Source organism: Melospiza melodia, chromosome Z (genome assembly GCF_035770615.1).
Source record: "Melospiza melodia melodia isolate bMelMel2 chromosome Z, bMelMel2.pri, whole genome shotgun sequence".
NCBI classification, from domain to species: domain Eukaryota; kingdom Metazoa; phylum Chordata; class Aves; order Passeriformes; family Passerellidae; genus Melospiza; species Melospiza melodia.
In genome coordinates, this window is record NC_086226.1 from 62,201,309 (window position 1) to 62,218,260 (window position 16,952).

The following is a 16,952-nucleotide window of genomic DNA, read 5'->3' on the forward strand; positions in this document are numbered from 1 at the left end:
TGTTTGACACTGTATATCCTTTAAAGCAGCTGGAATTTCTTCTTCCTCCAGTTGATACCCAGTCTACCTCCAGTCTATCTGTTGATAGACCCAATAAAATACTTTTATATCATTTCCTAACTATTCAAAAAATAATTTTACTTCAGACAAGATAAATCTTTAAACAGCTAAGAAAAAACAGAGGAGGGAAAAACAGCACAAAACCAAAAAGTGGAAGTAACACCATTGGTGTTATCCCAAACAGTATGCACCTTTTCCTACTCCCCCCTTGGCAAGTTTTGAAACTACTCTTCACACTATTCTGACTCTCAACTTGACCTGCTAAGTGATCCAATTTAGAGATGTTCTAAACAGCAAGGCAAACAATTTGTTTACTTATTACTACCTTCATCAATAATGAACTTGGCTACTCCAGGAAGAGACTTGGAAAAAATGACGGAAGGGGAAGGGAGAAAGAGAAATACATAATGGGCAAAATAATTTCTCTAAAAAATTCTTTGGGCCTTTAAAAATCTGAAAATAACAAAATAAAAAAACCCTGTTATATTACGCATAGGAATGTATTCAGTCTAGTATTTTGTGCACAACTTGCATTTTGATACCTACATCTACAGATTAGCATCACAGATTCTAAGTGGTGATAACACACCAGACCAAATTGACTACACTGAAAAACTAACAGAAAACTTGTTCTACTGTGCCTTGTGAAATACTTTCATGACAAAATGATTTATGATAATCCAAGAAGCATCAAAAAAATTTGTACGTGCTCAGCTGAAACAGAAAAATAATTACACAATACATCAGTAAAGCCTAGAGAGATCTTCTGACATACCAAACTTTGAAGACTACCCACAATGTCAAATGCTTTAAAATGTTTGGATTAGATGATATACCAACTTTTCAAATATTCATATACAGCTAATTTCTTACATACTGCTTTTTCTAAGTCACTTGAATTCTAGGAGCTGCTATTAGTCTAAGAAATAGAAAAACCTCCTTACAAAATCCCATGAAGTCTCACCCCATTAAACTCTTCCCGTACCAATCTATGCTGGCTATGATCCAACTCCCAGAGTAACCTTCTCCGTAATTTTGCCAGGCACTGAAGTGAGACAGACCTGTAACTGACAGCATTTTACTTCTTTCTCTTCTTGAAAACTGGAATAATATTTGCTAGCTACCAGATGACTGGGACCTCTCCAAACTCCAAGCCCATTGAAAAATAACAGAGAGAGGCCTTGTTCTCCAAAACCTCAGTCTGAGACACTTTCTCAACTCTTTATCAAGCACTTGAGATTTGGTCCTGAAATGCCTTAGATTTCTAAGCTTGCAAAGTAGCATTAAAATCACTCAGAACTGTGTCAGTATCTGAATACTAAAATTTTTGATTCACTGCATTTTAAAAATCTGTTCCAGAAGAACATACTCTTATGCTGTGATGACCTCCTACTTCTACTCATCATGTCAGCAAAAGGGCATACACACTGAACAAGTTCAAAGTTTACTCATTAAGTGTTGAGAACTGTGGGCTGCTTCAATGGGCTATTTTATTAAATAACAGAGACTTTTATAAAAATTGAATAGATTTTCAACATAAAGAAGGAAGATAAAAGAAGTTTTTTCTATTTCAAGATGGTGCAGAAGATAGGGATGCTGCAATTTGGGTTTAATAAAAAAACTAGAAAACCCCCCCAGAATACTGTATATTACAGTTACAAAACTTACAAAAAAGTAAAATATGCCAAAACTCCAGCAAGCTGGTGCTTGCCAGCACTGACTAGAAGATGATTTAGATAATTCTTTTGATGCTCATTTCCAAAGTCCTCTCGGCTGTGTTACATCCAGCAGTCTGCACACAGAATGTACATACAACTGAATGTAGACTGCATGGATACAGCACTGGTCAAAGTGCTGACTGTGGAGAGATTTCCTTGTAGGCTCACTGATATTTCTTTCTCTATTCAGACATTACAGAGATGAGAAATTGCTCTAAAGCTCAATGTGGAATTGAGTTTCTCTTCTTCTGGTTCAGAAGAAATGGGATTACTGGTGGCTTCCTGCCTTCCTTAGCTAGTGGCCTGCCCTAGCTAGTGGCCTGCAGTAAACATCTACAGACCGTTAGGCATTTCTATTATAAACACTCCGGACCTCTTGTAAGTCACAGGGGGACTTCAGTGGCTAACACCGTGGTTTTAATTTACAACAGAAGAGCACGTCTACAAAATGGACTGCAGTATACTCACTGACTTGTAAAAACATACCAGCCTACTGTATTATTCATATATGTTCATCTTACATATCATTACCCAAGTCATAACACTACAGCTGACAAAACAATACTGTTACCCAATTCTCTTTCGTCTACTAAATAAAAAAAAAAAAAGTTTATGAAATTTTGACAAAATTCTACAGTAATTGGTTATCCACAGAAAATTCAGGATTCACAGGGTGGGAAAAGAAAAGGAAAGGGAACCCAGTATCAGAAATATCTAGAAGTTTCAGTCTTCTAGATTTAAAGAAAAGTGGGACATTCAACCAGAGTTCTTTGACATAAAGCAAGATTTTTCTAAGGAAAAATAAGAAATTTTTCACTGTTAAAAGGCAAAATCTATGCCCCTTATTTTCTTTACTTTCAACTAAGTTTTTCCTAAGTGGGAAAAAGCATACTACTGTAAAATAACACTGAACTTTCACACACTGTGGGCATTCCAGCATACCTCCTGAATGGCTGTCATGACAACATGTTGAACTGATTCTTCCATCATCATTATGGTCTGGATGTACTCTGAAAATAAAAGCATTCTGAAATGTCAATGTTGAAACTCAAGTCATAGAAGGTAAGACCAGAAGCTGCATCCTTCCTACAAAATGACTAGATGCCATGGATGACACTGAAATGTATAAGCACCAGTCAAGTTCCACTTCAACAAATTCAACAAGATTTTATCACAAGCCTGTTCAGATACAAATCCAGGCTTATTTGAACTCTACAACAATGAAAAAAGTACATTATTACCTTTCTTCCTCCCCTGGCATCTCACACTTCTGAAATAACTACTTTTATCCTTTTCTCACTTTGTTCCCAAACTGTTCAGGCTCTTGAAGTACATGATCCATGCATAGGTTGTCCTTTTCTGTAAGTGTAATAGTAACAACCTGCCTTCCTACAGCATCCTCATTTTCAAGTACTTTCATGTTCATTTTTGGTGTCTGTTCTTATTTCTCTAGTACATCACAAATTAAGTCCCCTCCACTTTTAAGTTCTCAGCTCTGTGTACATGCGAGCTACACAAGAGGTACCTTGTAAGATGATACAGTAGCCAGAAGAACAAATTCTGACATTTAGACTAAGTCAAGGAGTAAACGACTTGCCCAGTATAATACAGTTTCTAGTCAAACATCATCTCATTTACTCTTTTAATGATGTGATTAAGAGAAAGACACTGGGGATAAAGTCACCTTCAATTGGGTAATTTGCTCATGCTGAATCTTACTCAAAGTGCAGATTGTTCTGGTATTTCAAATGTGCATTTTTAATATCCAGACTGAAAGAGTTAAGGGGACACAAGATCAAGATATACTTGCCACTTGAAAATGAAAAATAGACACCAAAAGGAAGATAATTTTATATAAAACAGAGATGATAGGAGGTTTAATAAACCAGAGTTATTTATGCACTTGTGGAAGAACACTACTCCTATTTTGATTAATAGGAGACAACTTCCTGGTTAAGAGAACAGAAGTAATTTCAGAAGGAGAAACTAAAGTGATTTAGTCACCTAGGAAAACTGAAAAAGGGGAACTACCTGTAAAGTTAAGATGCACCAAGCACGGGGAAGCCAACAGGCCTAAAATCCTGGCAGCCATCAAACACAAAATTAGCTATATGTAGAGGATACACTTATTTAATGCAACTGTCACACAATTACAGTAAAAACAGCCTTATTTTCCAGCACATGACTATGTTTCCTGTTTAAAGTATTTAGAGTAAATGTTCGCATCTGCCATTATGTTACCTTCATCTGGCTTGAATGAAGAGTAATTTAAGGTAACTCGGTAACAATCTACAGCCTACACTTGAGGCAAGTTTAGAACATGAGAAGTAGCACACTTAAACAAACATCTCCATTGTTCCTCACATCCTCTCTGGCACCCTCAAGAAAGATGAATGGGTCTCTACGGTATTTGTGCAGGTCTGAATTACAGTCAGTGCCACTTGGGTAGAGGGATAGAAGTCTCCTTCAGGGACTGCTAAAGTGGGATTCAATTGTCTGGCAATCGGCCTGAAGTGACTTTTTGGATGACTCTATTGTGCTCCATCTTCAGCAGTTGCCCAAAAGGGCATGGCTGCCAGCATTACTTGTTCCTATTTGCCAACCCCATAGACAAATCTTAGAAACTACAGAAACCCAGTTCACACCAGACATTTAATCAGACGAAGCACAAATAATACTGATGGCTTTTGGCCATGTATTAAATGGTGCCTGGAATGCATCTCTGCAACCAAGAGTTATGCTGAATAATGTAATAATCACATTTTTCCATTCTTAACTATCCTGATCTACCTCATAAATGGTTAAAAGGTGTACCCAAGAATTTTTTTTCTTTATAGACTGATTTTTCAGCTTAGCAAACCAAAACTGAAAATATGTATCTTGGAAGTAAATTCAATTCCAGTCTGAGTCTCCAAAAGCAGTGATGCTTACACCAAAACAGTCACTATCTGTACAACAAACTAATGTCATCATTATTATTAAAAAAAATAAATCTGTTTCTGACAGAAACCCAAGAAATATAATTCTTCTCCTTAACAGTTGCACAATAACCAAGAAAACATGTTTCCAAAATGTATTACCTTGCTTCTGTTCACAATTCACTGCACATCCCAAAATAAGTTGAAGCATTCTCCCAAGCTCCGCAGCATCAGCATGTTCTCCAATCAGGTTAACATCAGGAAGGGTGAAGTCATTTATCTGCTGCCCTAGAATCTGCACAAAGACAAGGCACATACACGGCTGTATCGCTGCACATATACAAATCAATTTATTTCATACGAAGATGATTCATAATCAACAACAGCAATTCATTCTTACTTTACTATAGTTTTGAATACACCTTCAAAACAAACCAAATTGCTTAACATAACATCTCACTATAAAATCATACTGTTTGATACAAATAATATTTGGGAAAAGATAAACATGACTGTCTCAACTCACTAGCAACTGTGAGAAACACTTAGCAAGATTCTTTCTTAAAGAATTAGATGTTGAAACATTAAATGTTTCACCTATACAATACATATATCTAACACTGATAGGAGAAAAATACAAGACACCAAAAAACTCAGACCACTAGACCTCACACTTCTAGTAAATTCAAGGATATCTAGCAAGTCTTACAGCTAAGAAAGCTGCTCCATGGAAGAGACTCTGAGGTAGTAGTACAATGATATGTAATTAAACAGCCCACATGCAGAAAGAAAGAAAAAACCCTGCAAAACAAAAGCCCGTGTGACTCGCTATTAGTGTTATCTGATTTATCATTAAAGATCATTAAGGATTAATGATTGGCAGTAGAAGGAACTAGACAATTCTGCTAAATAGCTCTTTACTGAACAGAGGGTTGAAAATATGAATATGAAATTTGGAATTAAACACATCACTGACACATTAATTGCAGATAAAAAGAAACTGTAACTTCTTAAACAGGGTGTAATAAGGAAACAATGACTATATAGAGGGAATCAGTCATGTGTTTGCTGCATGCTCATGCAATACCCAAGAAAAACAGAAATCAGGTTAAGGCATTTATAAAAAACATAGCATATAGGAGGAATACAAAAAAACAAGCTATTGTAAAGTTAAGTAGTGTTGGGTTTTGTTGAAGTGTTGTGGTTTTGTTCTGATTATGTACCGTTTGTTTTGTGTTGTGGAACAGTAGGATTTTTAAGCCGTTTTCTCAAAGAATTAACACTACTAAAAACCTCCGCATGCTTTAAAGCACACAGATTCACTCTTGTTGGAAAAGACTTTCTTTAGGTCAAAAGAATTCTTAGGTCAATACATCAACCACAGTGGAAAATATTACTACCATACACAGACTGCATTAACAGAAAATACAATGAGTTTTGATTCTGGTATGCATTTATATATTGATCTGTAGTTCCTGAATTTCTTTCAAATGCAATGCTGGGTTTAAGTTAACAGCACTACAGTGACTTCACAGTCACTGACAAGAGAACTCCTGTTGAGGAAAGCCGAAGTGAACAGGTAAATTGGCAGGCACTAGGAAGAAGCCAAGGATGTGAAGGTGTGAACAGAGTTTGAAATAAACAAGAGAAAAAAAATTTAAAGAAAAAGAGCCAAAAATATCCATCAAAAGCCCTGAAAGAAATATGAAAAGAAAGGACAGACCCTATAATAACTGTCTTGAGATGAAAAAGAGCATTTAACCCATTTTCAAAAGACAAAAGATTTATACATTTACAAAAAAATTAAAAGTTGTAGTTCCAGAGCAGCAGAGATCTGCAGCAAGATTAACTGAGCCAGAACAAAGCATGAAAGCTCCAGTCAGTTACTTAGGCTTCTTGTTCTTCTATACTTTAACTGACAATGACAGCAAATGTAGCAGTTTGACTGATTGTTCTTCTGAACACAATAAAAATTTCTGAATTTTTGAGGGTGAACAGGATTAGTATTATACACATTTTTCAAATGCTTTTACTACATCAGGTAAAATGCATACACATATCTATATTTTTGTAGTGGAGGAGGGAATAATGTTGAGGAAAACATCAGCAGGATTCATTAGTAGAATCCAGATTACCCCTACTAACAGCTCCAGCACTGCCTCAGCAGGAAAAATATCAACCTAAACCAAAATCCAGTGAGATTTATAAACATGCACTACCTTTAGAGAAATTAATCAGCTTGAATCTGCTCAGAACTTGCCTAATAGTAAAATTTTGACACCAGACACTTAATCATCATACATACTAACCAATATTAACCAAAAAGAAGCTTGCATCACTTAGTCTTACTAATATTAATTTTCCATAAAAAAAACCTGATCTGTCTCTTTTTAGTGTTCCCAGTCATAACCAGCTTGCTTAATAATCACTTTTCAACATTTATTTAAACATGGATACCTAATCATTTGCTGAAGACAACCTCCTAAGACTTAATTTTTTCTTTCTTGAAGTACTTGAATTTATTAACTTAAATTTATTTTCTTGAAGTACTTCAATTTATTAAAAAATAAACTAATCTCTGTAGTATTTATGAGAAGACAGTATTTTGAAACAAGCAATGTCTAGAACATGCATATTATGGATTTTCTGCTGCCACTTATACAGATCAATTTGTCTCAAACATCACTGAAAGCATATTTCAGCTGAAGATTCACCACTGAAAGAAAAAATATTGTCTCCTCTGGAATAATTAAGTGCTGAGTTTGCCCAAAATAAGAGAGAATGACAAAGACTGAGTCCAATACATCTGAATTAAAATATTTAATGAAAATCTTAATGTGGGGAGGGGCTAGAAATGCTCTTCCTTCACTCTCCTCAAGAGAAAAAAAAGGAAAAGAGCAGACTTCAGCTGCAGATGAGGAAGGAAAAAAACATCAGACTCAGGTACATTAAAGTACATCAGACACAAAGTCCATCATCAGAACATAATAGTCAGTAAAGCTATCTATTCTTCACATGAAAAAATTTGCATATCAGGCTTTACTGGTACTCCCAAGTATTCAATAAAGTAGGTGAGAAGGTTTAAAGAAGGCCAAGACTAGGGAACAGGCCATGAATCAACATATATGCCAAAAGGCTTGCAAGAAAACGTCAGAACTTAACTTGCAGAATATAATTTATCTTCCACAGGTTAACTAAAATACATAATTCAAAAGGCAAGCAGATGAAGATTAGTTCAAATGGTTCTTACCTCATGGTTGTAATCCAGTATTCCTTTTAAAATTTTCTTCAGGTTGCTTACCTATTTGACAAGAAAGAGGAAATACAATAAATACAGGGAGTATTTTATAGAGAAATGATCATAAAGTGGGCAATCACGGAAGAATCACACAAAAGGATATAATTACATCAATTTATGCACAGTTAAATTTAGAATCATGAAAGTTATGCAAGAGGCCCTTATGACCAGACTTCCAGATGTGATTACAAATCTTTAGGAATTCATTTAAATTTATGAAAAATATAACATTGTCTTGGATAGGCTTTATATCAGATCCTACGGCATAAATGTTTTTATATACTTGTTTATCTTAGGATTATCTTTATATCCAGAAGTTGAAACATTACTTCCCTCATTTCTTCCCTTGAAGTATTGCAATAATCTACTTTCTGCAGAGATAAACCTCTTCTTTCAAACCAAAACCAGCTACTGCTCAATATCATCCTTTATTCTCAAGCCATATAAGTTCAATTGGTTGTTTTTATCATTAATTATTCCTCTTAGCTCTTTTATTTTTGTTCTTGTCAGTCTCTGTCTCTCCTCCCAGTTTTTACAAATGAATGTCTGCCTTACAGTATCTGGCAAAATTTACATTTCTCCAAGATGAATTCACTGCTATACAAAGGTAGCTTCTGTTCACTCGCATAACCAATGGCATCAGTTAAGTACCTCCTGCTCTACAGAATGTGTGTCACATTCCTCCAGTACTGTTGCCCCCCTTCCAGCAAAAAAAATCCATTTGCATCAAGTCTCTGGAAACAGTGTATTTAAAATTATAAAAATGCCCGTGGGTCTCACAGCTGAAATTCAGAGGAAAAAAAAGGAATCTTTGCTGAAAGTAACTGCTAGAAACTATAAAAAAATACTGTTCAAGTATTTAGGAAATTTAGATAATAGAAGCAGCACACTGTTTCCTGGGACAGAGAAGAGGCTGAGAGAGGTGGGGTTGTTTAGCTTGGAGAAAAGGAAGCTCAGGGGCGACCTTATAACTCTCTACAACTCCCTAAAAGGAGGCTGTAGCCAGGTGGGGGTCCGCCTCTTCTCCCAAGTAATAAGAGATGGGACAAGAGGAAAAGGCTTCAAGTTTTGCCAGGAAGTGTTTTTTTTGCCAGGAAGAGTACCAGAAAACATCTCTTTATCAGAAATGGTTATCAAGCATTGTAACAGGCTACCCAGGACATGACTGAGTCACTATCCTTGTGGTGTGCAAAGAGCTGTGTAGATGTGGTACACTGAGACATTACTCATTGGTGGACTTGGCAGTTCATGGTTGGATTCTATGATCTTAAGGATCTTTACCAACCTCAATGATTGTATGACTGAAGTTTAAACAGAATCTGCAAAGACTAAAACTGATATAAACAGGATTCACAAAGTTCTCTCGCTGACAGCAGCAGCCACAGCAGCAAACTGTGGAACTGCAATGAAGGGAGAGCAAAACCTCGCAAGTTTTAAATGCCTTTGAAGCCCACCATAAATTTTATACTCTTGACTGCATTCCAGAAATATCCAGTTAGGAGACTCTGTCCACCAACAGAAATTATTTACCTTTCAAACGACCTGATGGTTGTTAAGAAACATGATACTGAAATTCAGGGACAAACACAACACTTCAATATGGTCAACAAATAAAATGAGGTGATGAAAGTAAATTCCAGAGTCAAGAAAGAAACAGGATACACACACTAGAAGATTTTTGCCAAGAAAATCAAAATGATAATCTGATTACCTGACTCCTATTAATCTACTCTCTTTTGGAAAGAAGTGTCATAAGTTGATTCCTTATTAAGATATAGGAACATTCTGACTGTCTCCATAATCACTGAATTTTAAGTCATACAAGAAACAAAAGTTCATTTGGACCTGAAAGGTGACACATCAAATATCCTGACAAACTAGAACTGGAGACGCTACATTATAGCATGTATATGAGAACATTTCTTGTCACTCCCAAAATGGCATAACAGACAATTTACACTTTCTACACCAAAGCACATACTTTTCCTGTACTATTACACACAACATGGTTCTGTAAGAGCTGCAACTATTTCCTAGGTGTCAGCAACCAAGACTACCTCTCAAAGGCAATGCATAATCATAACCAAAATCTGCAACAGATTTAAGAATTTAAAGAAATTAAGAAAATTACTTTCATATCAAATCATCGCAAAGAATACTGCATTGATTGGAATATTATTTTCAAACTTGATTAACTAAAATCTTCTGGTTTATAATTTACCTGAATCTGCTGCAGAAAGAGCCATGGAAACGCAAGGGCCATGTTGCAGAATTTAAGTCCAGTTTACCGATGAGAACATTTGTGAGGAACCTTGAACTTGAACATAATCCCAAAAAATTGAGAAACCAACTGGAAACCTGTGAAATACCTCTTTCCCCTTCTCCTTGTAAGCATTTTTGAATTAAAATTCCTTAAACACAAAGAGCCACCTTCTGCTATGTAACTTTCATAGTGCGTGGAGTTGAGACACTGAAACAAAGCCAATATTGATCAAAATTCATAATGAAAAAGAGCTTATAGGGCAGCATCCTTGAAACAAGAGAACAGCACATAAACTGAAAAAGAAATCTTTGCCATCCTATTTCACCCCACTGCCAATCAACAGTACCAGGGTACCTTGCTTTTAAGAATTAACTGTACCATCTTTGTATTTGGTACACAACCAGACAATTGTGAGGTTAAAGCAGCTTCTTTATACTTATTTTAAGACTAAGACTGACTTAAACTTAACCATGATTTTCAGTATTACTCAGACAGCTCGCAATTTTTTCCTAACTTGCTTGCGGTTAATAAACTTAGATGGTTTTACTGTCCCTGGCAGAGAGACGAACATCACAGGGAAACTACCACTAATATTTTGTACTTTGAAATTGAACTGAGTAGTTCCAGCAACATTTATGACGTCAAAGCATATGAAATGAGGACCTCAAGCAGCTAAATGAAAACCAACAACAGCCTAAGAAAGTGTTAAAAGACAATCAATTAGATCAGAATTCTAGGTCACAGAGGCGACAGTTGTTCAGAATTACTTTTCACTTTCTTAAGCACATAAGAAAACCTAACTGTAGTTAACAATGACCATTAAATTATATAATGCCAGACCACAATAGGCAGAATTGTCAATACAGATTATGACTATAAAATATTAAATCATTGTTCAGATGTCAGCCCATGACCACATGGGAAGCTTATTTGCTTGCATCAGCAACATGAGTTCTGGCTTTTCCATGAAAATATACATGCTACCCTCCCAACAACTTTAACATTCATTCCCCTACAGCCATACTTCTGCTGGAAAAGATGTGAAGTTTACTGGGGTAAAAAAAGTAACAACTATGCTTTATTTCACCTAGAAATTTGTTGCTTTGTTTCACCTCAGAAATCTGTTGCATCTAATGCACAATAGATGGATCAGTAAGTATTTCTAGACAAATCTCTATCAATTTTCCATCTCTTTACCATCTGAGAATAATGATGAAACCTCAATATTCTCAGTCCTTTGAACACCTAAATTTCACTAATATCCACACCAGATCTGTGTGGGTGTTCCCTATGTTAAAATATCATTAACCTCCCTGTTAACAGCCAGCTTGGCTTAGTACAGTACCACATGTGCTCAGTATGACACTGACCCTTATGACACAACATTAACTTGATAAACTGACTGGTATGAAAGCAGAGATCATGTGATCTGCCAACACCATAAGACTTAGTGGTTACCTGGTTTTTCTCCTGCTTTTCTTTATTCTCACTTGTCATATAAAATCTTTATTAATTACAACTTGTTTACTGTTTCCAATCTCAGGTTTGTAAGTGCAGTCTGTCTAGATTTCTCTCTTTACTAACATAGTTGAATAACAAAGGGAAAAGCCAGTGACGTGGGCAATAGAAAATGCCCTTAAGCTTGTGATTGTTGACAAAAAGAGAGCATGGGTTATCTAACTTCCTGTTTTTTCTCCAACATTATGGCAGCCAATCTCCACTTTTGCATTACCGTTATATCACATGTATGACTGAAACCCTGTTTGTGCTGGAGGCTCTGTGTAAATTGGCTTTTCTTTTTTTTAATTTTAAATCTTGCATAACCTCTAGAAATGCTGCTAGCACATGCTTTCAAGTGGTGTGGGAATTCTTAACCAATAAGTTTTGGATATCTCATTATGGTACATTTTTATCCATTTGCAGTTAACAGGTGGGGTGGGGGGTAGGTAGGTGGGCAGGGGCATGTGGGGGTGTGTGTGCGCACACACCAAGAAGGACGGGGAGCACCTGCGTTCATTGTTTCTACCACTCTCACAGGCATACGGTTTTTGATTTAAATTGCATTCTGCAGCAATGTCTCTCATCACTGATGAGAGGTGTAACCCAGAGAAAGACTAGGTAGTGAAGGTTCCCAAGACTAACACAGCTTGCTACACTGCAACAGCTACTATAAACACTAATAAAACTGTACTTCAAATTGATGCTGTCTGAATGCCAAAATGAAAAGTTCAAAGAAAATCAAGCTGAACAATGTGTTTCCTTTCCTTCCTAAGCTTTCCACACTGAATGAAAAAAGATAGGAGAGAAAGGGGGGCTTTTATGCCATGCCTCAAAGAGTCAACAGTTTATTCTGTAATTGCCCAAAACTGATGCACATGAATAAATCAGTGATTTCCTTGATTAGGGAATTTTATCCCTGAAAAATTTTGGCAACCAAATTATTTTCTAAGCTGCTTTTCACTTTCAGTATGTGTTTTATGTTCCAGATGTCATCTTCCTCAGTCATGAAATACAATTTAAATCTGGACTACATAGAAGTGTTCATTGTACATGAGGAAGAAGTTAATGGCTTTGCTTTTTTATTTTTGTAAACCAGCATAAAATTGCAAAGGCAGCAGTGAAAAGTCTTTTTGTTGCCCAAGGGAAAACACACACTACTACGTACATTGATGTATGCTACAAGCGTGAAATTTTAACCCTGGTGAAATAACATTTCTCTATTAAATACAGTAGAGTAGACAAAGATATGGTTAACTCTAAGAACCATAATGCTTGCTGAATAGTTTCTATTTTCCAAGCTCCCCAAGTTTTAGCATTTCCCTTTTTCTCTCCTGTGCATTGCTCAATTTCTCAAGTCCGGCAACCTGCCCTGTAACCAAGAATTTAAAAACATCCCAGCGAGTTTTTTTTCAAATGGTATAGCAACAGCAAAAACATTGCAGTTATTAGAAAGCAAAATGCTAAAAAAACCAAACTAACCAAACCTGTGCATCTCCCTCCCGCCTCCTCCCCAAAAAAATCTCAGCCTTATGTTCTTGCTTCTTCTCCAAAGAGGACAACACACAATTCAAAATTAACAATTACACCACTCATTACCTTCTCCCTTGTTCTCAGGTAACAAGTGACAGAACAATGAGAAACTGTCTCAAGTGGCATCAGATAAGTTTTAGGCTAAATGTTAGGTAAAAGATTTTCACAGAAAGTGTTGTAGAGCATTGGAACACACTGCCTAGCAAAATAATAGAGTCATTGCCCATGGAAGTGTTAAAAAATGGGCAGATATGCCACTTGGTGACATAATGGGTTGCGGTGAACACAGTGGTGGTGCTAGGTTGATAGCTGGACTCAATCTTAAAGGTGTTTCCCAAACTTAACAACTCTATGATTCTATCATTTTCGGAGTACTTCCATGAACAGTGGTTAGGTGGGCTGTACAAGACCTACACTAATCTCTACCAGCCCCCACTGTTTCACAAAACTTCCTACACATTACATTTATATTGTCTTTCTGTATTTCCCCTTCTAGACCAGCTCCTTTATGTGGTTCATGATACCAAGAGTTTATACAAGTGATGACTGTTACACCAGATGGTTCTGATGGCATCAAAGAGTGACCATGTTTAGCAACAAGAAAATTATGTAGCTCATTACCACAACACATGAGATAATTCAATTATCACTTCTCATGGCACTTCCTAATGTACAAAGGGAAAGATATACTCTAGAATCATGCAAATATGATGCCCACATCTTAAATCCAGTAATGAATATATTTCTAAAAGGAGATTGTAGTGAGGTGGGGGTCAGTCTCTTCTCCCAGTAAGCAAGTGACAGGACAAGAGGAAATGGCCCATGAGGAGTTAAAATTGGGAATTATGAAAAATTTCTTCACCAAAGGCTTTGTCAAGCATTGGAAAAGGCTGCCCAGGGAAACAGCCGAGTTACTATCCCTGAAAGCATTTAAAAGAAGTGTACATGTGGAGCTCAGCACATCGTTTAGTGTGGACCTAGTAGAGTTAACTTGATCTTAAGTCTTTTCCAAGCTGAACAATTCTATTCATAGAAATGCACAGATTGAAGTGTTCCTACAAGCCAGACTTTAAATGAAGGACTGGATGATAGACATTTGGAAAACTAGACTACTAATAATGTTTACTCACATAAAGAACAGTTGGCAAGGTATAAGATCACTTACAGATTAAAAAACAAGAGTTGAAGTATCACACATGTGCCTTTTAGAATCTTCATGAAAAGGGAAGTGGTCTATAAAAATGTATACAAAAAGCCGAATTATACGTACTTCTTAAACAAAACACAACAAAAAAATCAGTCTTTAGTTGTTCTTCACATGGACACTTGAAAAACAAGATGGAATGACATCAGCAAGAAACTGAAATTTGACCTGATGTTTTGCCAACCTAAGTCACATAAGGAAGTTACTAGATTGCTCAGCTTTTTTTTTTTTCACATCTACTAGGAAGGTGTTTCTTTTTTACATCTGCCAAATTAGTGCAAGACATAAAAATAAAATATTTATTCCTCAAACTCCATAAGATAGTTATAGAAGCTGCTGCTCCACATTCAATCAGCTGAAATGCTAATATAACCAACAGTTCTCAGTTTGTTATCCTCCACATTTAACAGCCAAGATTTCAATATTCCTTAGGGGAAAAACCCAAAAAATATTTTACAGAAAAGTAAGATCTTGTATCCAGCTGTTCGCTTGCAATTCCATACAATTCTTTGAGAAGTTAATATAAATTAAGTGCTCTACATTCAACAGACGCCAAAGGAGTCCTAAATGTTTTTTAGGGATGATGTCTCTTATTCAGCAATCACTCAATATATCCTCATCAATGTACCCTCACTTTTTGCTGGCAGCCCTGGTAGACAAAACACTCTAAAACATTCCAGACTTCACAGAGCTGGTCAGACAGCAGAAACTATGCTGATACATGTTTCCTGGTCAAGTCAAAACATAAACAGCAGTGGTGTGCTCCATCTTTTTTGTTGTTTCAGGCAGCATTCTGTCTCTGAGTGTCCCTGCAATTCAGAAATTGATGTAGAGAAGCCTGTAAGTACTACAGCATTTCACAGTTTTAGTCCTTCCCCAGATGCTCAGAATGAGTTTTGGTGGCTGGAACAAAATGGTTTTACAGGAAACAAGAACTAACAGTAAATTCTTAACTATTTTTCTTCCCCCAAATTAGTCAGGCTGAAAATGGAAATTTAAAAAAGCACATAGATCATTCACTGAAGAAAACTACTCAAAAACTACACTAACATCTGCATGTGAGACTGTGTTTTTCACATTCTAAAGCAAAATATTCCTCATTCATAGTTCTTGAAAATTCTGTTTCCTTCAGGTTTGCAGAGAAGTGCTAGAATGCCAAGTGATACAAACAACCCAGCAAACAGACTGTGATTAAAAATCATCCTGAGTAGAAACACAGAAAAAACATGACTTCCTCCCTTAAAACTCAGTAGCTCTGCAGAGCTGACAAAGTAAAAGGAAGCAACATGTTGCCATTTTTCTTTAAACATATTGTTTATGTTCCTATTTTTAGGCAGTTGTTTCTCAAAAAAGCTGCTTTTTTAAAAGCTGCTTTCACACTGTACATTAAAAAAAAAAATCTCTCATTCAATATTTGAAAAACAAAAGGTAATTAATGTATAACATTTACTTGAATATTTTCCTTTTAAATCGTTAAAAACCTGTTCACAAATTCAAAATGTCTTTGCTAAAATTGTGCAGGACAATACAACATTAAAAAAAGCAAGTGTAATTAAAACGATACAAAATTCAAAATGCTATCTATAAAGCAAGATCCTAATCCAGAAATGTGAGAATATTTAGACACAATATTGTATTAAGTACTGAAATACAGACTCACAGACACGCAAAGTAAGTCAAATACCTTTAGCCTCCAATTATCTCCCACTTCTGTTTTGATTCTGTTCAGCCAATTTTCATCAAAATAAGCTGGATCTCTGAAAAATAAAAAGTGCATTTATTAAAAACACAATTACAGAAATTTTGAGTACGCATTCATCATTAAGCTCCCATCTCAGGTTTGAGTTAATTTAAATGACTACCTCTTGCATCTGACACATGGCCTGAATGCAGTAGTTCAGAAACCTGTTACTACTCATTTTTCTAAGAACTTTCACCCTATTGACAGCACAGGTTCATCTGTGTGCCATGAGGAGCTTATGCTTTTGAGGAAGCATCTTTGTATTTTGAATGCATTTTGCCAGTTTTCCCTCCATAAGTCCTACCTCTTAACTTCTTTGGTGTTGCAGCAATATTTACTTGCATTTCTTAAAAATATTAAAAATTATTACTTTTCCACACATTATGCATCCCTACCATTGCACACTGCTTACAACTATTCAGCTGCTAAAATAAAAGCCTGAAACTAAACAATACACATGCTGTCTTGATAGAGTGAGAAGAGCTAGGAAACATCACTGAAGTTTTTATGCCTAAGAACACACTTCACTATTTGATCTACCAAACACTATCAGTTTTTTAAATCCTCTTTTCACAGTAACCCTACACAAATCTTTTTGTGAACACCCTTCCTTAGAAGCTTTTCTATTCTCTGCACTTTTGACAAGGCAATCAAGAAAAAGAACAAAGAACTATTTCTATGCATAACTTCTTCCTATTAATTTTTCTCAAAGCATCTTCC

General features: G+C 36.0%; 1 protein-coding gene across 5 annotated transcripts in view; it reads right to left on the reverse strand.

The window, feature by feature from the left end:
• The window catches only part of HOOK3 (hook microtubule tethering protein 3), an 85,358-nt gene that overhangs the window by 45,841 nt on the left and 22,565 nt on the right, over positions 1 to 16,952 (reverse strand). For 4 of the 5 annotated variants that reach the window (XM_063181291.1, XM_063181293.1, XM_063181292.1 and 1 more), the window contains exons 3-6: positions 16,176 to 16,248; positions 7,947 to 7,997; positions 4,859 to 4,991; positions 2,721 to 2,788 (exon numbers count right to left, since the gene is read on the reverse strand). In XM_063181291.1, coding sequence (XP_063037361.1) covers positions 2,721 to 2,788; positions 4,859 to 4,991; positions 7,947 to 7,997; positions 16,176 to 16,248 — 325 coding nt within the window. Of the gene's footprint in view, positions 1 to 2,720; positions 2,789 to 4,858; positions 4,992 to 7,946; positions 7,998 to 10,215; positions 10,312 to 16,175; positions 16,249 to 16,952 lie in introns of all 5 variants that reach the window. The other variant, XM_063181294.1, reaches the window with a different exon arrangement.